Source organism: Notamacropus eugenii, chromosome 3 (assembly GCF_028372415.1).
Source record: "Notamacropus eugenii isolate mMacEug1 chromosome 3, mMacEug1.pri_v2, whole genome shotgun sequence".
Classification (NCBI taxonomy): domain Eukaryota; kingdom Metazoa; phylum Chordata; class Mammalia; order Diprotodontia; family Macropodidae; genus Notamacropus; species Notamacropus eugenii.
In genome coordinates, this window is record NC_092874.1 from 361,445,349 (window position 1) to 361,466,389 (window position 21,041).

The following is a 21,041-nucleotide window of genomic DNA, read 5'->3' on the forward strand; positions in this document are numbered from 1 at the left end:
TGGGCTTTTATATTTAGTTAATGTATCCATCTGGAGTTTTTGGTGATATATGATATAAGGTATCATTTCAACTGAACTGTTTTCCAGTTTTCCAGTAATTCTTATTGAATCGAGTGCTTCCTATTAGTCTTTTGTGTTGGATTTATCAAATGCTGGTTTACAGTGTTCAAATGTTTTTCTGATCTCATCCACTGATCTTGCTTTTCTGTTTTTAAACTAGTATCAAATAGTTTTTTGATGCTTACTTTCTTAAAAAGCAAAAAAAATCAACAAAAAAATCCCTGTATTCCTTGATATTCTTGGCCTTTTGTTTCTCCAAATGATTTGCTATTGTTTTTTCTAGCTTTATAAAATACCTCCTTGGTAGTTTGATTGATAAAGCCCTAAGTCTATACTCATTTAAGTAGTATCACCATTATTAAATTGTCATGACCCAACCATGAACCATAACCGTCTTTCCAATTATTTACCATTCTTTATTTTTTTATAGAGTGCTTTTGTTAGTATATTTATATTAGTTTAGTTACATAGGTCTTGAGCGGGGTGGGGAACCCACGGCCTTGAGGCCACATGTAGCCTTCCAGGTCCTTCAGTGTGGCTTTTGGATTAAGTCCAAATTTTACAGAAATTTTATTAAGGGGATTTATTCTGTGAAGTCTGGATTCAATCAAAGGGCCTCACTTGAAGACCTCGAGGGCCACATGTGGCTTTGAGGCTTCAGGTTCGCTACTCCTGGTTTAGGGGAAAAGATAATGAATTCCATTTTGGAGATATTAGGTTTAAGATGTTCACTAGATTCTGTCAAGTTGCTATTAGGAGACATCCTGTTTTTCAGAGCTAGGTCCCAGGAAGCAAGTTGTGCTCTGAATTTGACTCTGAATTTGTACATATCCTTTTAAATTACATTAAAATTACCTTTTTTTGCCTAGGGATTTAGTTATAAAGTTTTTGTTATAAATGACTGTATTTTGTAAAAGATTTTTGATACATCTAATTATAACATGTGGTTTGATGTGTTTTTGTTGTCAGTTTTTTAATGGTAATTTTTCCTAATATTGAACCATTCTTACTTACCTCTTCTAAGATCTCACTTGGTCATAGTGGGGGGGAATTATATATTGCTTAGTTTTTGCTAAGTTTTTATTTTAAAATTTTGCATTGATAGTCATTAATGATACTAGTCTATATTTCTCTTTCTTTGCTTTATCCTTGCCTGGTTTAGTTATCAGGCCTGTTATTCATCTCATGAAAGGAGATGGGTAGAGTGTTATTTTGTTTTGTTTTTTAATTTTTCAGAATGACTTGTGTAGCATACCTATTAACTGCTCTTGAAATTTTTGATAACCCACTAATCTATCTGACTCAGGGCTTTTTTCCCTTTTGAATGTTCCCTTATAGCCACTTCATTTTTATTTTCTCAGAGTGGGCTGTTTAAGATCTCTAGCATTTTCTGTTCATTTGAGACATTGTATGTTTTTGTGGGTAATCTTTCATTTTTCTTAAATTCTCAGTTTTCCTAGCTTATTATATGCTATCACATATATTCAGTAAGCTCTAAGAATTTTTAAAACCCCACAAAAACCTTGTTATGATGTTGCCTTTTATTTTTTTTTTTTTTGTTATTGTTAATTTCGTTTCTTCCATTTTTTTGGCCGGGTGAAAGGTTTATTAGTTCTGTAATTCTTTTAAAAGAAACAGTTTTTTAATTTTATTTTTCAGTTACATATTGTTTTTGTTTTTTCTATTTGTATGCAAATTTTTAAAATGTTCTTTTTCTGTGCTCATTTTACATTTTTTTCGTTTTCCCAGTTTTACAATTGGTTACTAGGTTTGTTAATCCTTTCTTTTTCTGTTTTGTTAATACATATTTTCAGAGATTTTTACCTCTGAAGATTTCCATAGCTATATCTTAGAACTTTTGTTCCATTGACTCATAATTATCATTTGATTCTCATATTATTATTGTTGTTTCTGCGATTTATTTGAGACTTACGCATTATTCAGAATATTATTCTTAAGTCTCCATTTAGGTATGGCTCTTTTGCTTACCTCATCCCCGATATCTCATCAGCTATCCAATTTTGCTAAGTCTTAATTCAGCTTCTACAAGAACTCAAACATCCTTTACCTTTTCTCCATTCAGAGACATCACTGTACTTCAGTGCCCCATCGTCTCTCACCTGAGCCACTGCAGTGGACTCCCTATCAGTCTTCCTATCTCCAGTCTCTCCCCATCTTCTACATAGCTGACAGCTGAAAGTTATATTCCTAGAGTGAAAGTCTCAGGTCTGATGGTGTCCCTCCCATATTCAAAAACTTGGAAACTAGAGGTTTAAACTAGTGGATAAAATACATACACCTCTGGGTTGGTAGTTAAAGCCCTTTATAATACATCTTCAGCTTTTCCAGGTTTATTACATTCTGCTCCTATTTACATATAATACAGTTTAGGTAAACTAGCTTACTTCCTGTATCACCTACCCAACATTCCATTTGCTATCTTCAAGACTTTCCATAGATTATCCCTATGCTGGAAATGCTCCCTTTCCTTACCATTAATTCCTAGAATCTTTGCTTCCTACAAGACTTACTTCCTACATGAAGCCTCTCCTGATCCTGGCAGCTGTCAGGAACTGTTTCATTTTTGTTTTTTGTATCCTGGCACCTAACTAATTAACAACAGACATTTTAATATGCTTACTGTGTGTGTGGCACTATGCTGGCACTGGCCCTTGTAACCTTAGGAAGTTAGGATTATAAAGAAAGGCAAAAACATCCCCTTCCCTGAAGAAGCTCACATTTTATGGGGGAATAAAGCATGTAAGTGTAATGCTTTTAAAATAATTCACTTATTTGAAGCAGAGGGAGAAATATAATCACCCTGAGACCACTTCTTCCCCATCTCTTCTGCTTCAGAGAGTTTCAGATGAAAGGTTCCAAGTTCAGTCATAATTCTTCTGAGCCCCCATTTAAGAAAATTTCTAATACCTAGGCAGAAGTTCCCCTCTTGGATCACTCCTCCAATCAGTCAATACTTAGAGAAATTAATTTAGACCATTCATTGGAAGGTCAAATACTGAAGCTGAAGCTTAAATACTTTGTCCATGTAACAAGAAGATGGGAGTCATTGGAAAAGACCCTAATTTTGAGAAAGATTGAAAGCAGGAGAAAAGGAGGATGGCAGAGGATGAGATGGATAGATAGTGTCATGGAAATCGTGAACATTAATTTGGACAGACTTCAAGAGACAGTGGAGGATAGAAAGGCCTGGAATGCTGTGGTCCATGGGGTCATGACAAGTCAGACACGACTGAACAATAAAAAGACAGATGTTAGACTCTCTGCCTAGCCTCACATTTATAATTGTCTGTTATTAACTCCTGGCTTCTTTGTGGCGGAGGCAAAATTGAGTTTATTGGAAACATTTAGGTAATATAATAGCATATTATAATATAGTGTATGTGGAAAGAGAGACATTAGAAAGGAAAGTTTGGAGAAGAGCTGACCTTTTATCTTGGGAATTCTCTCAGCCTAGGTTCTCTGCTTCATTGTGTTGATAGAGCCAGTCAATCTTCTCACTTATTCCTCTTCACCACAGCTATGTCTTCCCTTTGCTTCTCAAGGTATGCTAGAAATTCTATGTCTTCCATTTATCTAAATTGGTGAGTGTCTACAGTTAGTGGGCATGACCTGGAGAACCAGCCACAGAGCACAGAGAGTGGTGTCCTGAAAACTTAGAGAGAAGGCAGTATCCAGGAAAAGGGAATGATCAACAGTGCCAAAGACTATAGAGAAGTCAAGAAGAATGAACAAGTAGAGGCCTCTAGATTTGGTAATTAAGAGAGATGTAGTGATTTTTGGAAAGTAGTTTCAGTTGGATGAGGAAAAAAGACAGATTTCAGAAGGTTCAGAAGGAAACGAGAAGAGAAGGTATAGGCAACAATTTTTGATGACGTAAGAAATTTGGCCAAAAGAGGAATGAGATATAAGTTATAGCTAGCAGGATCAAGTGAAAGTTTCTAATGGAGGAGAATTGTATATTTGTAGTAAACAGGAAAGAGGGGATGATAGGAGAGATTTGCCACAGTAGAGCAGAGATGGAATAGGATCACTGGTACACTGCCTTGGCAAGGAATAGGGCCCCTTCTTTATGTGAGACAGCATAAAGAAGCCATAGTAGTGGAAGATCATTGTGATTTGAGGAGCAAAGGATGTCTCAGTGAATGGCCTCCATTCACCATGAGGTGAGCTCCTCAGGGGAGAGAGAGGGTGGAAAGGGATGCGATGAAAGACTTGAGAAGAGATAGAACGTTTTGGAATAACTGCTCTGGTAAGTGAGAGAGAGAATCAATTAGGGAGGTGTAAGAGGCTTGCCTTGCTACAGTGAGAACCCAGTTAAGATCATGTGTAACATCAATTTGTAGGGCATGAAATAGTGAAGAATACCATGAGAGAAGTGTTAAAATCATTCAGAAAGTAGGGAGACTAACCTGCCAGTCTATAGATAACAGTAAACAGTAGTAAGGATTCTTGAAATGTATTGCATGAAATGTGTGTACTGCATGAACTTTGATCATGTAAAATAATATCTTGCCAATTTAACTAGCTAGTGCCAGTAAACCAGCAAGAATCAGAAAAGCAAGTTTTATTACACTCAGTATGATACATACCTCACCAGCAATTGATGGAAATGTGTGTTATTCACAATTTTTCTAGTAGTATTTATACATTACATGAAACAAAGAAAAAGTATATGACTGTTCGTTATAGTGCAGCTGGTTATACCAAAGAAATAAAGTATGCTCGTTAAGAAACAAAATGTATATCATTGGCTACAGGAGATAGAAAAAGACTGCATCCTGGTTAGTATAGCTAGTTTCACTAAATGAAAAAAAACTACCTTCCAGGCTAGATTAAAAAAAGAGAAAACATTTCACAGATTTTTTTTTGGGGGGGGGGGGGGGTCTTTTTACACAAGTTAGGAGAAGGAAGAAAGATATTGACAGGAACCAGCTACTGCTGCTGGTCACGCAGTTCACACGAGGGTCATACACAACAAAATGTTGAACATAGGATAAAATGGAGTCATTTATAAATTCTTTCAAGAATTCACTTTTCAACGTATTGATTGTGGTTGTCTTTTACAGTTTTTGAATATACATAGTCTCATGACGTCTTTTTTATTTCTTTGTAGGTATTGTGGTAAATGGATTAGTAAATATCAGTATCTCCACCATTGAGAAGCGCTATCAATTGAGCAGTTTCATGACTGGTCTGGTGTCATCAAGTTATGATATTTCATTTTGTTTGTTATCATTATTCGTATCATTTTATGGAGAAAGAGGACACAAGCCAAGATGGCTTGCATTTGCATCCTTCATGATAGGATTGGGATCACTTGTATTTTCTTTGCCTCATTTTACCAGTGGAAAATATCAATTGGCATCTGAATTTAAAGGTAAGATGTTTCCTAACAACTTGTACTTTAAAAAAAAAAAGTTTAACTTTTGAAGAAAATTGTTATTGGATCAAGGACTTAGCCTATGACACCCTTAGCCATGAATAAATAAATGAAAAACGCATTTATTGTTTATTGTGTGCCTTGTACTGTGCTTAAAAGTGTATAATTAGATTAAAAGATATTTTCAGTCACATTTGGCTTTTTCAAAAAAAGTTCTTTGGTAATATCAGCTCAGTCATCTTATTTGATTTTTCAAATTTATACTTTAATGCGTGTTCTGAGATCACTAATTTGCTGATTTTCTAGTTTTTAATTACATGCTCCATTATTTTGTTAATATAAATAATTCAGAAGTATTTTCTCTCAAATACTGATTTGTTGTCTCATTGTTATAATTTTCTTTACCACAATTATTTGTGTTTCCATTATTTATTCTTTCATCTTTCCATTATGTCAGATAATATTACTGAGCCTCAGAAATGGAAGCACTTCATGAGGAGCTCCGTACTTCTAAACCTCAGTCACCTTCAGTATCATCTCTCATTCTCCCCCTTTGTTCCAGTGTCCAGGAAGAGGTAGTTCCTCTCTTTACTAAAGCTAACTACTCTCCATGCCTGTGCCCATGACCCTAGCCCCCTCTAGTCTGCTCCATAAGCTTGTCTCTTAAGTCATCCCATTCCCACCCCCTTTCCTTCTCTCCTTGTTCACCCCTCCTTACTTCCTTGATGCCTACAAAATTGTCTTAAAAAACCTTAACTACTCTGTCCAAGGTTACTAAAAATCTAACTGCTGAATCTTGCCTTATTTTAGTTCTCGTTCTTCTTGACCTCTCTGTCATTTTTGATGCCATTGACTCCTCCTTTGTCCTAGACTATTTATTCTCTCTAGATTCTCCTTATTCTACCCCCATGATTTTCCTTCTTCTATTTTATCATCTACATCTTGGTCTCTGCATGGTACACCCTGGGGCTATCTTAGCATCTTTATCTCTATAGACCCTCTTGCTTAGTGATCTCATCTTCTCTGGTGGATCTTTGTCATGTGTATAGCTTTAAAAATCTCACTTATCTAGCTCTCATCTCTCTCCTGTTATCCAATTCTATATCATGCCTTTCAGGTAGCTTCATTTGGATTACCATTTGCATCTTTGAGTCAAAATAGAATTTGCAGTGTTCCTTCCCACCCCAACTTCTCCCCTCAAACCTGCCATCTAATCCACCATTTTTCCTAACTTCTCATTTTTTTTTTTATCAAATGCACTATTATTCACTGAGGTTTACAGTCTGGGAGACATCCTTGACTGCTTACTCCCTCACTTCACATATTCAATCAGTTGCCAGATCCTATGAATTCTATTTTGATAACATCTTCAGTGTTCATCTCCTTCTCTTCACTCACACAAAAATATGTACTTGATTCTGTCCTGTTCACCTGAAATACTGCAGTAGTCTCCTAGCTGGTCTCCCTCATCTTTTTCTTCAACCTTTCCTCCACATAGTTGCTAAATTGATATTACTAAAATGTAGATTTGACCAGGTCTCTACCCTGCTTAAGAACTTCAGTGCTTCTTAGATGGAGTACAGTGTCCTTTGTTTATCCTTCAATGCCCCTAAAAATCCAACATCAACCTATTTTTTCCAGACTGGTCTCAAATTATAAGAGATGCAGTTGTTCCAGCACAACTGGCCTACTTGCTATTCCCTGTACATGCGGTGGAGGGGCCCCCTGAACTTGTTTTTTTGAGTTGCCCCTTTTTCAGAGATGAATCCCCCCTAAACTAATATAACAGTGATCTTTTGCAACTGAACTCTATTAAATTTTCAGTGCCCTTGAGGTTGAGTCAAGTACAAGTCTGATTCTGGCCAGTCTTGCCCAGACTAATAAACTGTACACCTGAGACCCTTTCAGATAAACAGAACATTTTCCCTCCAGGATCCAAAGCTCACGGTGCCCTCCTGCTCACTCTTGCTCCCCTTCCCCTGCTTCTCCCTTCCTCCTCTTATACCACTCCCATTTGGGAGGGCATTGTCCTCCACTCCTCCCATGGAACCTCCCCTTCGTGCTATACTCTTATAAATATCCAAGACTTTATCTGTATTGTGGACTCCTTCACATAAGGAGTTCCCTTATGCATGTGCCTTTCTCTAGTAATAAATCAGGTTACTACCTAGTAACAAATCAGGTTACGCCATGTCTTATGGAGTCATAACTTTTGGCTAGCAATGCCATTTCATGTTCTTTGCACAGCCTACCACACGTGTCTGGATTGTATTCCCTCCTTCTCTCAGCCTACAAAAGTCCTACCTTCCTTCACAATATAGTTCAGATCTTACATTCTGTGTGAGGTCTTTTCTAATCTCAGCAATTGTTAGCCCCCTCCCCTAAAACATTATTTTGAGTCTGGTTTGTATTTATTTGTATACACTTATCTAGGTACATATTGTTTTCACTTTGTAGAGCCTAAGCTTCATGATAGCAAAAACGGTTTCATTTTTTTTTTTTTTTTTGTATCTTGGTACCTAAGCCTGGTTGTTATGCCATGTAAGTGTTGTTTGTCCTTCCTGAAGAGGACCAGTGACATCACAAGGTGGTATCACGACTCCAGCATGAATTGGATTAAGTGAGGCAGAGTTGCACAAAATTGACAGCCTCACTCTCTTCTTCCAGAGTCATTGAAGTCCCATGGCAAAATAAAAGTCAAGAAGACTGGAGATGTTGCCATATACTAGTCACTCAATAAATGCTTATTGAATTGGATTACATTCATATTTTCTTTATTGATTGCATTTTTATTTTGGTATAATATACAAAAGAGAACTATAATTTTTATTGATTGTATGCCCAGAACTTAGCACAGTGCCTGACACTCAGGTGAAATGTCTTGGTAAGTAAGCTGTTTAACCTTACCCTTTTCAAAATTTCTTTGTTTAGCCTGAAAGCTCCGAACCTAAGCTGCCACACTTATGAGTTAGATAAATTTTGTATTTTCTGATGGAATCTTGTAGATTTGATCAAACTACATTTTGTCCTCTAGTTCTAATACTCGTAGGAAGCTTGTTTATATGATTTTCTCAACTGTGTTATTCAGGATTTTGTTCCACCATTTTTGGTGAAGTTATTTACATTTTGTCTCCTCACGGGAAGGGGGCTGTTTATGCTTTTTCTTTGTAACCCACTCAGTGCTTAGCACATACTAAGGGTTTAATGAATACTTGCTGAGTTTTTTTTTTTAAGTCTGAATAAAATTCTGTCTATCTTTCTCTCTTATTCTTGTGGTTACTTCCTTCACTTTCCTAGGTAAATGTAGTTAGTGCACGTATTTCTCTTTTTCTGGAGATTTTTTTAGGTTCTTTTATTCTAAATAATTCTTTTTTTTTACAAGATCTTTTTTGTTTATTCATTTTTTTGTTCAACATGCTAGTTTTTCCGTAGTCTTTTCCTCAAAAAGATATCTTTCCTCTGCTTTCTTTATTTGGTGTATTTCTTGCTGTTTCCTGGTAATGATAAGGGTCTGGGCTTACTAATTACTTCTTAGTCATTTTACCAAAAGTCATAAATGAACATTTAAAAATGGAAACAATCATTATATCCTTAAATGATATTTCCTAATAACAAAATAAATTTTACCCCAATTTTATATTCTCAGACATATATAAAACCACATTTTGTATCTGAAGTTGTTACTGATGTAATATATTTTTTCATTATAAACATTTAATGGCACATGAAAGAAAAATTCTAAATTGACAGTAAAATTTAGATAATTTTTGATGTAGCTATATTATCATCTCAGAGACATAAATAAAGATCAATGAGGAAATATTTTTTTTCTTTAGTCTAAGTATCTGAATGCTTATGTAAGGTGTGTGAGAAGTCAGTATGTGCACTGTGCTAGATGCTAGATAAGTTAGTAGATACATCACAATTATATAGCAAAGATCGAAAAAATACTTCCCCATTAATACCCATGAATTAGTTTATAGTAGACACTGGTGTTTAAATAAGACATGGTCCCTGACCTTAGAAAGCCTATGTTCTAATAGGAGTATTTGATATAAACATAACCATAATACTCAGTATTATATGTTGGTGTATTAGAGAGTTGCATACCAAAATGCTATATAATCTCTGAAAAAGAACGTCCTCACTGATCAGGGGCATCAGCCAAGGTTTCCTGGACAAGGTAGGCAGTGGAGATGTGTAAGATTCAGGTACGGGTAAATATGAACAAATACATATAACTACCTAGTATAGTACTGTATACATATGAGCACTTAAATATTATTTGATTCTATACATACTGGTGGGTAGGTACACATAGCTGACCATTTATTACCAGTGTATCATCACATTGAATAAATAAGTAACTAGTCCACAGCATGATGCCTTACAAGTAGCTGGTTGCTCAGTAAATATTTGTTGAATAAATATTCACTTTATTTTTTAAAAACTATTTTTCATTATTATGAACTGGAAAGACACCAACAAATACAAACATTTTCATATGTAAAGAAGAACAGAAAAGGAACTATATAGAGAGCCATGAGTTACTGTTATTTATAGCTTCCTTTTTAAAGTATATATTTAATTTAAAATAGTGGTTCCATCACTACCCTGCTTATGGGTGTCTCCTCAATTCCCTTCTGCTCTTTTTTGTGTATTTCAAAAATGTTTCAATGCCATTATTTTTGTTCTTTTGGGGGAGGGAATTATTATCTCTGTCTCCCACTATAATTCCGTTCTCCAACAGTAAAAGCTCTTTGGTATAAAAAAATTACAATAAAGCAAAATAAATCCATACCTTGACCATGTCTGAAAATGTCTGTCTCATTCTGCAATTCTGTTCTATTGCCAATGTGAGATGCATGCTTCATCAACAGTCTTTTGGAGTTGCCTTGGATCACTTTATTGATCATAGTTTACATAAGTGCTTCAAAACTGTTTACTTTTTCAGTGTTGTGTGTAGTTGTATAAATTGTTATCCTGACGGTACTCACTTTACTCTGCCTACATATCTTCCCAGATTTCTTTGAATTTGTCACTTCTTACAGTACAATGATATTCTATCATAATCATGTACCATACTTTGTTCAGCCCTTTTCCAGTTGATGGGCACCCACGTTGTTTTCAATTCTTTACAAAAAGTGCTGCTATAAATTTTGGGGGGATATATAGATCTTTTCCCGCTTTAACTTGTAATACTGTATTAAAGCAATTAGCTCATAACTAAGTCAAAGAGTATGTCTGCGTGGTTTATTTCCTTTTGGGGTGTAGTTCTAAATTTTGCCTGTCTTCCTGTGCCTCTACAACAGCTGCCATTTCTCTTTTTTGCCTTCCTTGGCAAGTTCATGGTTGTAAAACAGAAACTAAGAGTTGTGTAAAGTAGCAAGTTTTTTTGTTGTTGATTTGGAACATTTTTTCAGATGGTTATTGATAGCGTTTGTTTTTTTCCTCAGAGAGCTACCTATTCATATCTTTTGATCATATCTGTGTTGGGTTTTCTTATACATTTGTATCAGTTCCTAACATTGTGAGAATCAAGGCTTTATTAAGAGAAATGTGCTGCAGAAAATTTCCCTCTAGCTTGCTATTTATCTTTTAATTCTAGGCACTGTGATTTTCTTTTTGGTCAAAAAGTTTTACATTACGTGCATTGCCATGTTATCTCCTCTCACTTTCTCTATCCCTTGCTAATGCAAGCATCTTCACCGTAGTCATAAGGATTAACCTCTTTCTTTTCTCTAATTTGTTTATGATATGACCTTTCGTAACTAGCTCACATTTCTATTTGGAGCTTCTTGTGATAAATGATGTGAAATATTGCTCTGAATCAAATTTTTACCACACTACGTTCTAGCTTTCCCAACAATTTTTATTGAATTATGAGTCAGTGGATTTATGAAACACTGTGCTACTGTATTTTATTGTTTCTGAGTCTTGTGTACCTAATCTTTTCCATGGATCTTTTCTGTATTTTAGTTAGTACCAGATAGTTTCGAGGATTACTCATTTGAACTATAATTTAATATCTGATGGTGGTGTTTCTTCCACATTCCCCCTTAATTTTGTCATTATCCCTTAAAAGTATCCCTTGAGGTTCTTGACTACTTGTTCCTCCAAATGAATTTTTCCACTCCTATAAAGTAATTTGTTGGTTAGCGGATTGGTATAAATGACTGTAATTTAATGTAAGTAGTATTATAATTTTTAAAATTTATATTGGTGTGACCCAAACATATGAATAGATGTCTCCAATTAATTAAATATTTCTTTCCAAGAAGAGTGCTTTGTAATTGTATTGACATAATGTGTGTGTGTGTGTGTGTGTGTGTGTGTGTGTGTGTGTGTGTGTGTGTGGGTGTGTGGGTGTGTGTGTGTGGGGGGGGGTGGGTGGGTGGGTGTGTGGGTGTGTGTGTGTTTCGGGAACTGAAACACCAAATATTTTAAATACTCGTTAATTGTTATGAGTGAGCTTTCTTTGCATTTCTCTTCATCTTTGATTTTGTTGGTAACATACAGAAAAGCTGATGCTTGATAGATTTTCGTATCCTCCTGCTTTTTTGAAGTTACTAATTCTTTAAATTAATGTTTGCTGACCCCAAGTTTCTGTATTTAATGTTGATATAATGTTCAAAAAGTGATCATTTTGTTTTTCCTTTGTGTATGTTTATTCCCTAAATATCTTTTTCTCATCTTATTGCTCTAGTTAGTATTTATGAAACATCAAATAGTAATGAAAATGGACAGCCTTGTTTTTACCCCATGTCTATTCCTTCTAGAAAAGCCTCCAGGGTTTCTCATTTAAAGCTCTTGGTAGATACTATTGACAATGTTAAGGGAAAGTTCATTGATCCCAGTGGGTTTTTTTTATTTGCAGAGATTAGTGTCCTATTTTGTCAAAAGCTTTTTCTGAATCTCTTGATAGAATTACATAATTTTTGCTTTTTGGGGGCTACTAATATGATCCATTATATTTATAATTTTTCCTAATATTGAACCAACTTAGCATTCTTGGTATAAACCCAACCTGCACTTATTATATAATCGTTCTCATGTGTTACTCTAAATACTCTGCAACATACACACACACACACACACACACACGCACGCACGCATACATATATTTTATCATTGTTCATTATGGATGTTGGTCTCTAGTTATTTTCTTTATCTCTCCCTGGTTTAAGAAAGAGGACCATTTTTATCACATAGAATTGGGTTAGGATTACTATTTTTCAAACAATTTAGGTAATATTAGAATTCATTGTTCTTTGAATGTTGGATAGAATTCTTATTATGTGAATTATGATGCCAAAAGTGATGATTAAGAGATAGTTAAAATTTTCATGTTTGGTGAAGAAAATATTATCTGTAGTGCATTTATATTTTGAAACAGTTAGAAAAAATTAATTGTTTTCATCTCTTTCTTTAAAGATACTTGCCCAGAAACAAGAATCAACAGCACTTGCCAACACTACATAACATCTTCGCTTTCAAACTACCTATATGTCTTCATACTTGGACAGATGCTGCTAGGAGTTGGAGGAACACCTCTCTATACCTTGGGAACAGCTTTCATTCATGACAGTGTTCCCACACACTTGTCCTCTCTCTATATAGGTGAATTCTTTTACTATTATAGTTTAGCCATATTGACTTCTTGTTGAAATTTTCTACATTTGGATATAATCATTTAAATCTCACAGTTACTGATCCAAATGTTGGAGACTTTCTCCATGAGATGAACAAATTGTTTTGCTATATTCACTCACCTACTTGTTTAGGACCTGAAAAATGAATTCTTATTTCTGCTTTTAGATTATGAGCTTTGCAGATCTTGGGTTTGATTGTGGTAAGTGGTAGTAGTTATGCTGATATAAATTCAATTGTATTTGAAGGCTTTCTGGCCACCAGCACTTCAGAAACTACCTGAGGTTTGGCACCTGAGTGCTAAAATATATGATAAATGAGAGATTCTCAAGGTTTTCTAATTCATAGTAGCTCTTTGGTTTTGTTTTCTTCTCTTTTAATGTCAGGACCTTTAAAGGTCTAAGTCTAACGCCACTCTTGTGCTATTTGGATTGGTTGTACAAAGCATCCCTTTGGATTCGTTAGTACTTAACCTATATTGGGTCAGAGGGAGACAGGGAAGTGAAATGGAATCAGACTTTAAAATTGGTAGACCTCTGCGAGGGCATGCAAGGACATATTGTACTGTGTAAGTGATACCGTGCTATCTTTCTTAACCCAAGATGAGTCTCCTTGATATTCTTTTATATGGAGATTAAATCTGATCCCAACAGATTTGGATATGTAAAGTTGTGGTAGATTTATTTATTTATTTTTGGCACTGAAACAGCGGAAATTTTTTTCTTTATTTATTTGATAATGTTAGAAGTAAAGTATTATTGATGCCGCTGATCAAAATTGTGGTGTGGATAAGTCAAGTATCAAATAAGTCAAAATTCATACAAAGTTTTATGGTGATATTTAAAAAGTTTGAGGCATGATTTCTGGATAATTAATCATTTTATTAATAATGCTAGCGTTTTATTAATAAAAAGATCAGTGACACTCGAGTGCCAAAGACCAGTCATAGTGGTGGGCTCACAGTTTATGTACCCTTGGAAGGGTGAATGTTCCTGAGGGTGGCAATCTGCTCTGATTGGTTAACAAGTAATGAAGGAGGATGAATAGTACACTGAAAGTTGGACCTGTTGTAATGAGAGGCGAGGGGATACACTCCTGTTATTTACTTCCAAATCACCCTCAATCTTGAGGAAATCTAGACCAAGAATCTACATTCCCCACTCAAGCCTGAGCAGAAGACAATGGGCTGGGAGTTTCACCTTAACTTTCAGTGGGTAACAATATCTAGAATGGGGAGAATGTTAATCCTACCTGCTATTATCAGTTTTGTCCTTCAGAGGCTGTTTAGAAATGACGACTTTAGAAATGGGGGAGCTCTGAACCTCCCAAATCATTGGCTATTAATAATCATTTTTCTCATTATGATATAAGTAGTTATGATGTATATAATTATTATATATATACCATATTCCTAATTACATTACCTTTAACTAATATTAAAATTAGGTGAAACTAATAAAAACCAACCTTTGTCATAGGGAAGAGTTGAGAAAGTGCATTTCCCTCCTTTATTTACAGAAGTGGTTGACTATTGGTATGAAATAATTATCTGTGCTGTCATTCATTTCATATTCATTTAATATGTTGATTGATTTTAATGAACTGATTTTTTCTTGTTTTAATTTTTTATAAGAAAATAATTGCTGAGAATGGGTGAGGGAAAGAATATATTTGGAAATGAAGATGATATAAAAAAGTTACTAATACAATTTTTAAAAATATAAACTTAATTTAAATAAATTATATTCATAAACAAGTACAAGTAGATGCTAGCTTAGATTCCCAATTTAATTTAAAATTAAAGAAAATTATATTATTGTATTATAGAAAGTAGTAGATTATTGTAATTCTGCATATGAAGATGTTAAAAAAATTTACCTTTTTAAAAATGAAATCAGTAATAATGAATTTTATATATTAAATCATACTGATTTCTTTATGGATTGGATAATGAGTTCTTTAAATCCTACTTAATGGTAACCAAAAGACAATATCACAAACCTATAAGAGATATGTTTGCAGCTGGATTTCTTAGAAGAGAAAGGTACATGCTGTGGGAACTCACTATACTAAGGAGCCCAGCAGTGTAAGGAAAGCTTTGTTATATGAGTTACAGGGAAAAAGGAAAGTCATAGAGGAGGAAAAATAGACTAATCCCCTCTTGAAAGGTAGGAGAATGAATAAGTAAGATGGCAAAAGCAACGTTCTTTTCCTTTGGGAACTGCTAGACTATGAGGATATGATGGTCTGATTTTCTACATGGGTCCCAGCTGCACAAGTAGTTTCTCAGCATAGTGCAGACTGACTGGTGCCTTTCTTGATTCCCAAGGATGCACAGGGAGTCCAGGTTGGGATGCAAACAACAAATTATTTCAGTGTAGGAGTGGGGTGGGGCGGGGTTTTGTCCTTGACATGTTCCAGGACCTCTTGTATACTCGGGGTCCAGTGTTTCTAAAAAATATGGCAACTCAAAAAAACAAGACCTTTCAACAGAAGTTATTTTCCATCATTTAATACCTACAAGTAAAAAAAATTATTTATATTACTTTTTATTTTTAATCTTATTAGTATTTAAATGGTCTCCATGCTCAGTTGTATCATTACTTCTAAAAGTCACAGTAGGAGGTAGTTAATCATTATTGAGCTTAATATTTGAAAATGAAGTTATGTATTGATGTTCAAAATTTATTTTCTAGGAATTGGCTATGCTATGTCTGTCCTTGGCCCTGCCATTGGCTATGTGTTAGGAGGACAACTTCTAACCATCTATATTGATGCCAATATAGAAGAAGAGTAAGTCTTTATTTTCTTCCATGTTTTCTGTCATTTTTAATTGTGTAAAATGTTGCTTATAGATGCTGCACTTGTTTCGTAAAATGAACGTTTTTCTCTCTTTAGTGTTTATAATTCTTCAGAAAGAATATTTGTATAAATGAAGAATTTTTCCATTGTATTTAAGTTAATTATATCACTGTGTATTTGTATCTGATAAAGGCTGCAAAGCATTTTTAACAAATTACCAAATATGAATTTAATGCTGTCACTAATTTTATCAGTGTTTTGCTGTTTATGGTGTACAATGTCTTTTTAAGTGAAGATAACAAGATTCATTTTTTTATGATAAAGCATCATCCATAGAACCTAGAGTTTCTGACTTATTTTTTACTTTTTACTTACTTACCTACTTTTACCTTTCTAATTTCCAACTTCGAAGCTAGTTAAATGATTAATATAGTACATTAAGTAAATGTCCAGGTGATTGATATCCTCTTTCTGCCATCACTTACGATCCAGTAAAGGTGGATTTTCAGATTGCTTTGCCATAGACAAAAACATCATAAGCTAAGACTGATCTTCATCAGTAGTGCTGCAGTGGAAAAAAAAGATCAAATACCCCTGATGCCAACCTGTATCAAATAATGCCAGTAAAATCTAAAATAGAGTCTACTCTCTAACAGACATAGACAAGATAACCATTCCCTAAGCCACTGAACAATGCCTCCATCCCCGGGTATGGTACATTAAGCTCACATAAGGAACAGTAGAAGCTTAGATTATCCATCGTTCTAGGGGCTGTATCTTTTGGATCCCATGGTTCTGTTGGCCAATCACAACACAAATAGTGTAGATTCATTGCTAGGACATTAGACAATCTAATAACAAAAATATTTCAGTGACTTTCACTCTGGTCTGCCCTTCCCATCTCCATTTTGCTGGTAGACACTCCTCTGCCCACTTCTATTATTTGTCCTTTAATACCCATTCTATTCTAAGTAATTTTGCCTACATTCTTTAGCTTTTCTATAACTCTTGGTTCTGGAAGAAACTTGATTGTCCCCTGATGATATTTTAGATGTTGCTTCTCCTGCCCAAGGTGAGATGTTACTTGTTTTCCACTGTCTTTTCCTGATCAGGCTTCCTTTCTACTATCATCATTTGGTAGCTACTTATCTTTTAAAGTTTACATTCTTCTTTACTGTTTAAGTGTGGGAACACCCCCCTCACCGAAGGCTCTGTCCTTGGTCTTTTCTCTTAATTCTCTTTGCATTGATTTCATTTAATACTATGACTGAATTCTAGGTATCTGAGGTTCTCTTGACCTATCTCCCACAATTTTCTTCCGTGCTGGCATTAGGGCCATCAACAGTGTCCAGCCAGGTGAACAAAGATCACAGATCTCTGGCACACTTAGAGATCATGACAATCCTGAGAATCCTGACTTTACTTTAGAACTATCAATTTGGCAGCAATATCAAGAATGGGTTGGAGTGGAGAGAGACTGGAAGACTAATTAGGAATCTATTGCAATGGTATAGGTGAGACGTGATAAGGGTCTGAAACTAGGGTGATGGGTGAAGAGAGAGAAGGGAACACATGCAGCAGATGTTGCTGTGAAAGTAGAATTGACAAGATTTGGCAACTAATTGAATATGAAAAAGAATTAAGAATGATTCTGAGGTGCAAACAAAAGTGATGGGGAGAATGTTAATTCCTCTAACAGAAATAGTTAAGTTTGGAAGAGGAGTGAGTTTTGGGTCAGGAGTGGACAAGACAAGTTTGGTTTTAGACTTGTTGAGTTTGTGGTACCTATGAGACATCTATATGGAGATGCAATGATAATGAGTTAATGAGCCTGGGGGTCAGGAAAGAATTTGAACCCATAGGAACTATTGAAATCACCGAGAATGTAGAGAGAAAAAAGAAGTGCCAGGGTGTAGCCTTGGGATACAGCCACTCATCGGGATCTGCAAAGAGCTTCTCTTTTCCATCAGTAAATTACTTAAATTACTACGCCTCGGTTCCTAGAATATAGGTTATCTTAACTCAGGTTGACACAAAGGAGTGGAGGTGGGGTTAGGATGGTGAGACTTTAGCAATATTTGTAGGCAACAGAGCAGGAACTGGCAAAGAAGAATGGCAGTTTCTGCTGCTTCTTTGTTTGAAGGATAACTGACAAGAACCCCATCCTCTACTCAATATGCCTCTTTGCTCCCCAACACATGAAAATTTACCTATGTGTGTTTGCATGCATATGTGCATACACACACACACACACACACACACACACACACACACACACGCAAACTTAGAGATGTCATCCTTGCCACTTATTCTTACATCCAGACTCAGGATGGCTTATTGGAGTCTCCATAAACACTCTTCTATGTGGAGACTACTAGCGGGTCAGAATTGTGCCATTGAGATATTTATATCTTGATCTTCTCACCTCCCAAAATGCTGGTATTGTCCCAAGGCCTGCAGTCTCTCTGGTCCTCTCCAGGTTAGAATTGCCTGTTTCTGCTTGGTCCTAAACCCACTGCTCATGGAATCAGTTCCAAGAACACTCAGGTGTCAATCTCCTCTCATTCTCCTAACCACAGATTTAACTCTAAACATCCATACTTGGATAATCTTAATTCTAGGCGCTAATACACTGTACTTAGATGTTCTCCCTTCCTCATGTTGGTTCTCTAATGTTTATTTTTTCTTCCTTTTTCTGCATGTGGTCTAGTGGTTTGTTGCTCTCATTCTCTCTCTCTTTCTCTCTTTCTGTCTCTCCCCCTCTCCCATTGTACTTCATTCAGTAATAGAGGTGTGTTCTATCATAAACACATGCAGATCTTTCACTAACTCCATCATCCATCACAAAAACACTGAAGACACAAATCTCACCATTATTCCAAACCCCAGTTGGTCATCAGGAATAAGGAAAATGTTGTTAAGGTTCTCCAGCGGCCTGGGGAATGGGGTGGGTTGGTAATTAATAACTGTGGGCCGGTGAGTAAACACAGACTCTTCTTCCAAGTGATGTCTGCTTTTCCCTGTGATTTTTAACCTTGAGAATTGATAGAGAAACAATGACAGACTCAAGTGATGGCAATGCCTTTGCAGCCAGACATGCTGTTGGGGTTGCCATAGTCACCATTGTTGCTATACTTGCCATTCCTTCAGCCTTCATATTACTTATATCTTCTATGGTAATAGTAGCAGGAAGTAGAGATTAGATAGTAGTCAGTACCATAATATTGGTCATGTTTGTCCCTAATTACTTGGGCTTAATTACCTGACACAAGTGTGCCTAAGATAATCAGATAGAGTTCAGTAATTATTAAGCATTTATATCACTGACTTTGTGACATACATTCACCATTTCCTAAACTTTTTTTCTGTATTCGTAGAAGATCCCTACACAATAAAACCTAGCCCTAAAAACAAAACAAAACTTTCCCAGGAGGGCACGCAACACAGGAATCCAATAGTACTAGATCCCAAAGTCACAATGTTCTACCATGAACATTTACATTTCCTATTTCTGACTCAGTTTCTTCTGTTGCCTTAATATGACAGACCAGTCTACAGATATCTTCTCAGTGGTTCTACTTCTGACTGTATTTATGTGCTACCTCAGGAAGCCTCAAAGTGTGAGAAAAGGCAATGAGAGTTATTGCATACTTGCTAGCACCATAGACTTCTGTGGGATATTTAGTGTTGCAACTTTGTGTTCCTAAGTCACCTCCCAACCCCTCGCTTGTGGCCCTCCCTGACCATTATTTTTTTGATAAAATTGAGGCTATTCAACATAATCTGTTACTTGTTCATATTTTTTGATGATATCAACTGGAGAATGGTGTCTATTTTTATAAATTTCTTCTCCCATTCTCTTCATTTTAAAACCCCTCGACATCATTTCCCACTGTCTTCCTTTCTTCCAACTTGTTAAGGTCAACCCCTCTGTGTTTGCACTTAATCCCTTTCTGTCCTAACTTTTCCAGATGATTGCGCCCTCAGTCATTCCCTCTCACTCTTGAATCTTCAATCTCTCTTTATTAACTGGTTCCTTCCCTACTGTCTTCAAATGTGCCTCGGTCTCTCCATTCTTAAGAAGCTTACATTTGATCCTTGTTAGCTGTCTCCCTATATCTCCCCTTTCTCAGCCAAATTCCTTGGAAAAGTTGTCTCTTCTTGTTTCCACTACCTCTCTTCTCACTTCCTCTTTATTTCTACTTTCTTTCCCCTCATTCTTCAGTCTCTTCCCATGTCCCCTCCTCCCACTCCCTCTTCTTTCTGGCTTTTGTCCACTTCACAGCACAATTTCTTATTGGTATTTCAGACTAGAAATCCTGAAAGCTCAACATGTCTAAAGCTTTCCTTCCCAACCTTCTTCTCTTCCAAACTTTTTTTGACTTTTTCAGAGACACTGCCATTCTTCCAATCTTCCAGGTTAATTGTATCGGTTTTATCCTGGACTTCTCACTGTCATTCACTTTACATATCTGAGAGATTGCCAGATTTTGCCATTTCCACTCCAACATACCTAGAATCAGACCCTCTTTTTTCTCTTTTCACAACCGCCATCTTAGTTCAGTCTGTCACTTGCTGAGATTATGGCAGTACCCTCCTAATTGCTCTCCTTTCTTCATATCTGACAATAGAACAGAGCCCATGATTCCCCTACTGACTTAGTGTTCTTGTGTTGAGTTGTTTCATTTGTGTCTGACTCTATTTGGGTATGATGCTATTTTGGAATTTTCTTGGCAGAGATAATGAATTGGTTGGCCATTTCTTCTCCAACTCATTTACAAATGAAGAATTAAAACAAACATGATTAAGTGACTTGCTCAGGGTCATATAACTAGTAAGTGTCTGAGGCCAGATTTTAGTTCAGGAGGATGAGTCTTCCTAACTTTAGGCCTGGGACTCTCCACTGCACCACCTAGCTGCCCCTAGTGATTTAGGGTGAATACAATTTGACAGCTTTTTCTAGGAATTTGGATAAATCTTGAGGGGAATGTAGAGTTAAGTGAGGAGTTTTTTAATAATTATTTTTCTTTATTTTATTAAATATTTCCCAATTACATGTAAAGAATTTTTACAATCATTTTTTAAAAATTATGAGTTCTAAATTCTCCCCTTCCCACCTGCCCCTGCC

The 21,041-nt window shown here is 35.8% G+C and overlaps 1 protein-coding gene across 8 annotated transcripts in view; it reads left to right on the top strand.

Annotated features, from left to right (window-relative positions):
- The window catches only part of LOC140496913 (solute carrier organic anion transporter family member 4C1-like), a 121,830-nt gene that overhangs the window by 16,410 nt on the left and 84,379 nt on the right, over nt 1–21,041 (top strand). For 7 of the 8 annotated variants that reach the window (XR_011964447.1, XM_072597328.1, XM_072597327.1 and 4 more), the window contains 3 exons: nt 5,195–5,458; nt 12,896–13,081; nt 15,808–15,904. Coding sequence is in view for 7 of the 8 variants with exons in the window: in XM_072597328.1 (XP_072453429.1) it covers nt 5,195–5,458; nt 12,896–13,081; nt 15,808–15,904 (547 nt within the window). In the remaining variant the exon portion in view is untranslated. The remainder of the gene's footprint in view (nt 1–5,194; nt 5,459–12,895; nt 13,082–15,807; nt 15,905–21,041) is intronic. The other variant, XM_072597325.1, reaches the window with a different exon arrangement.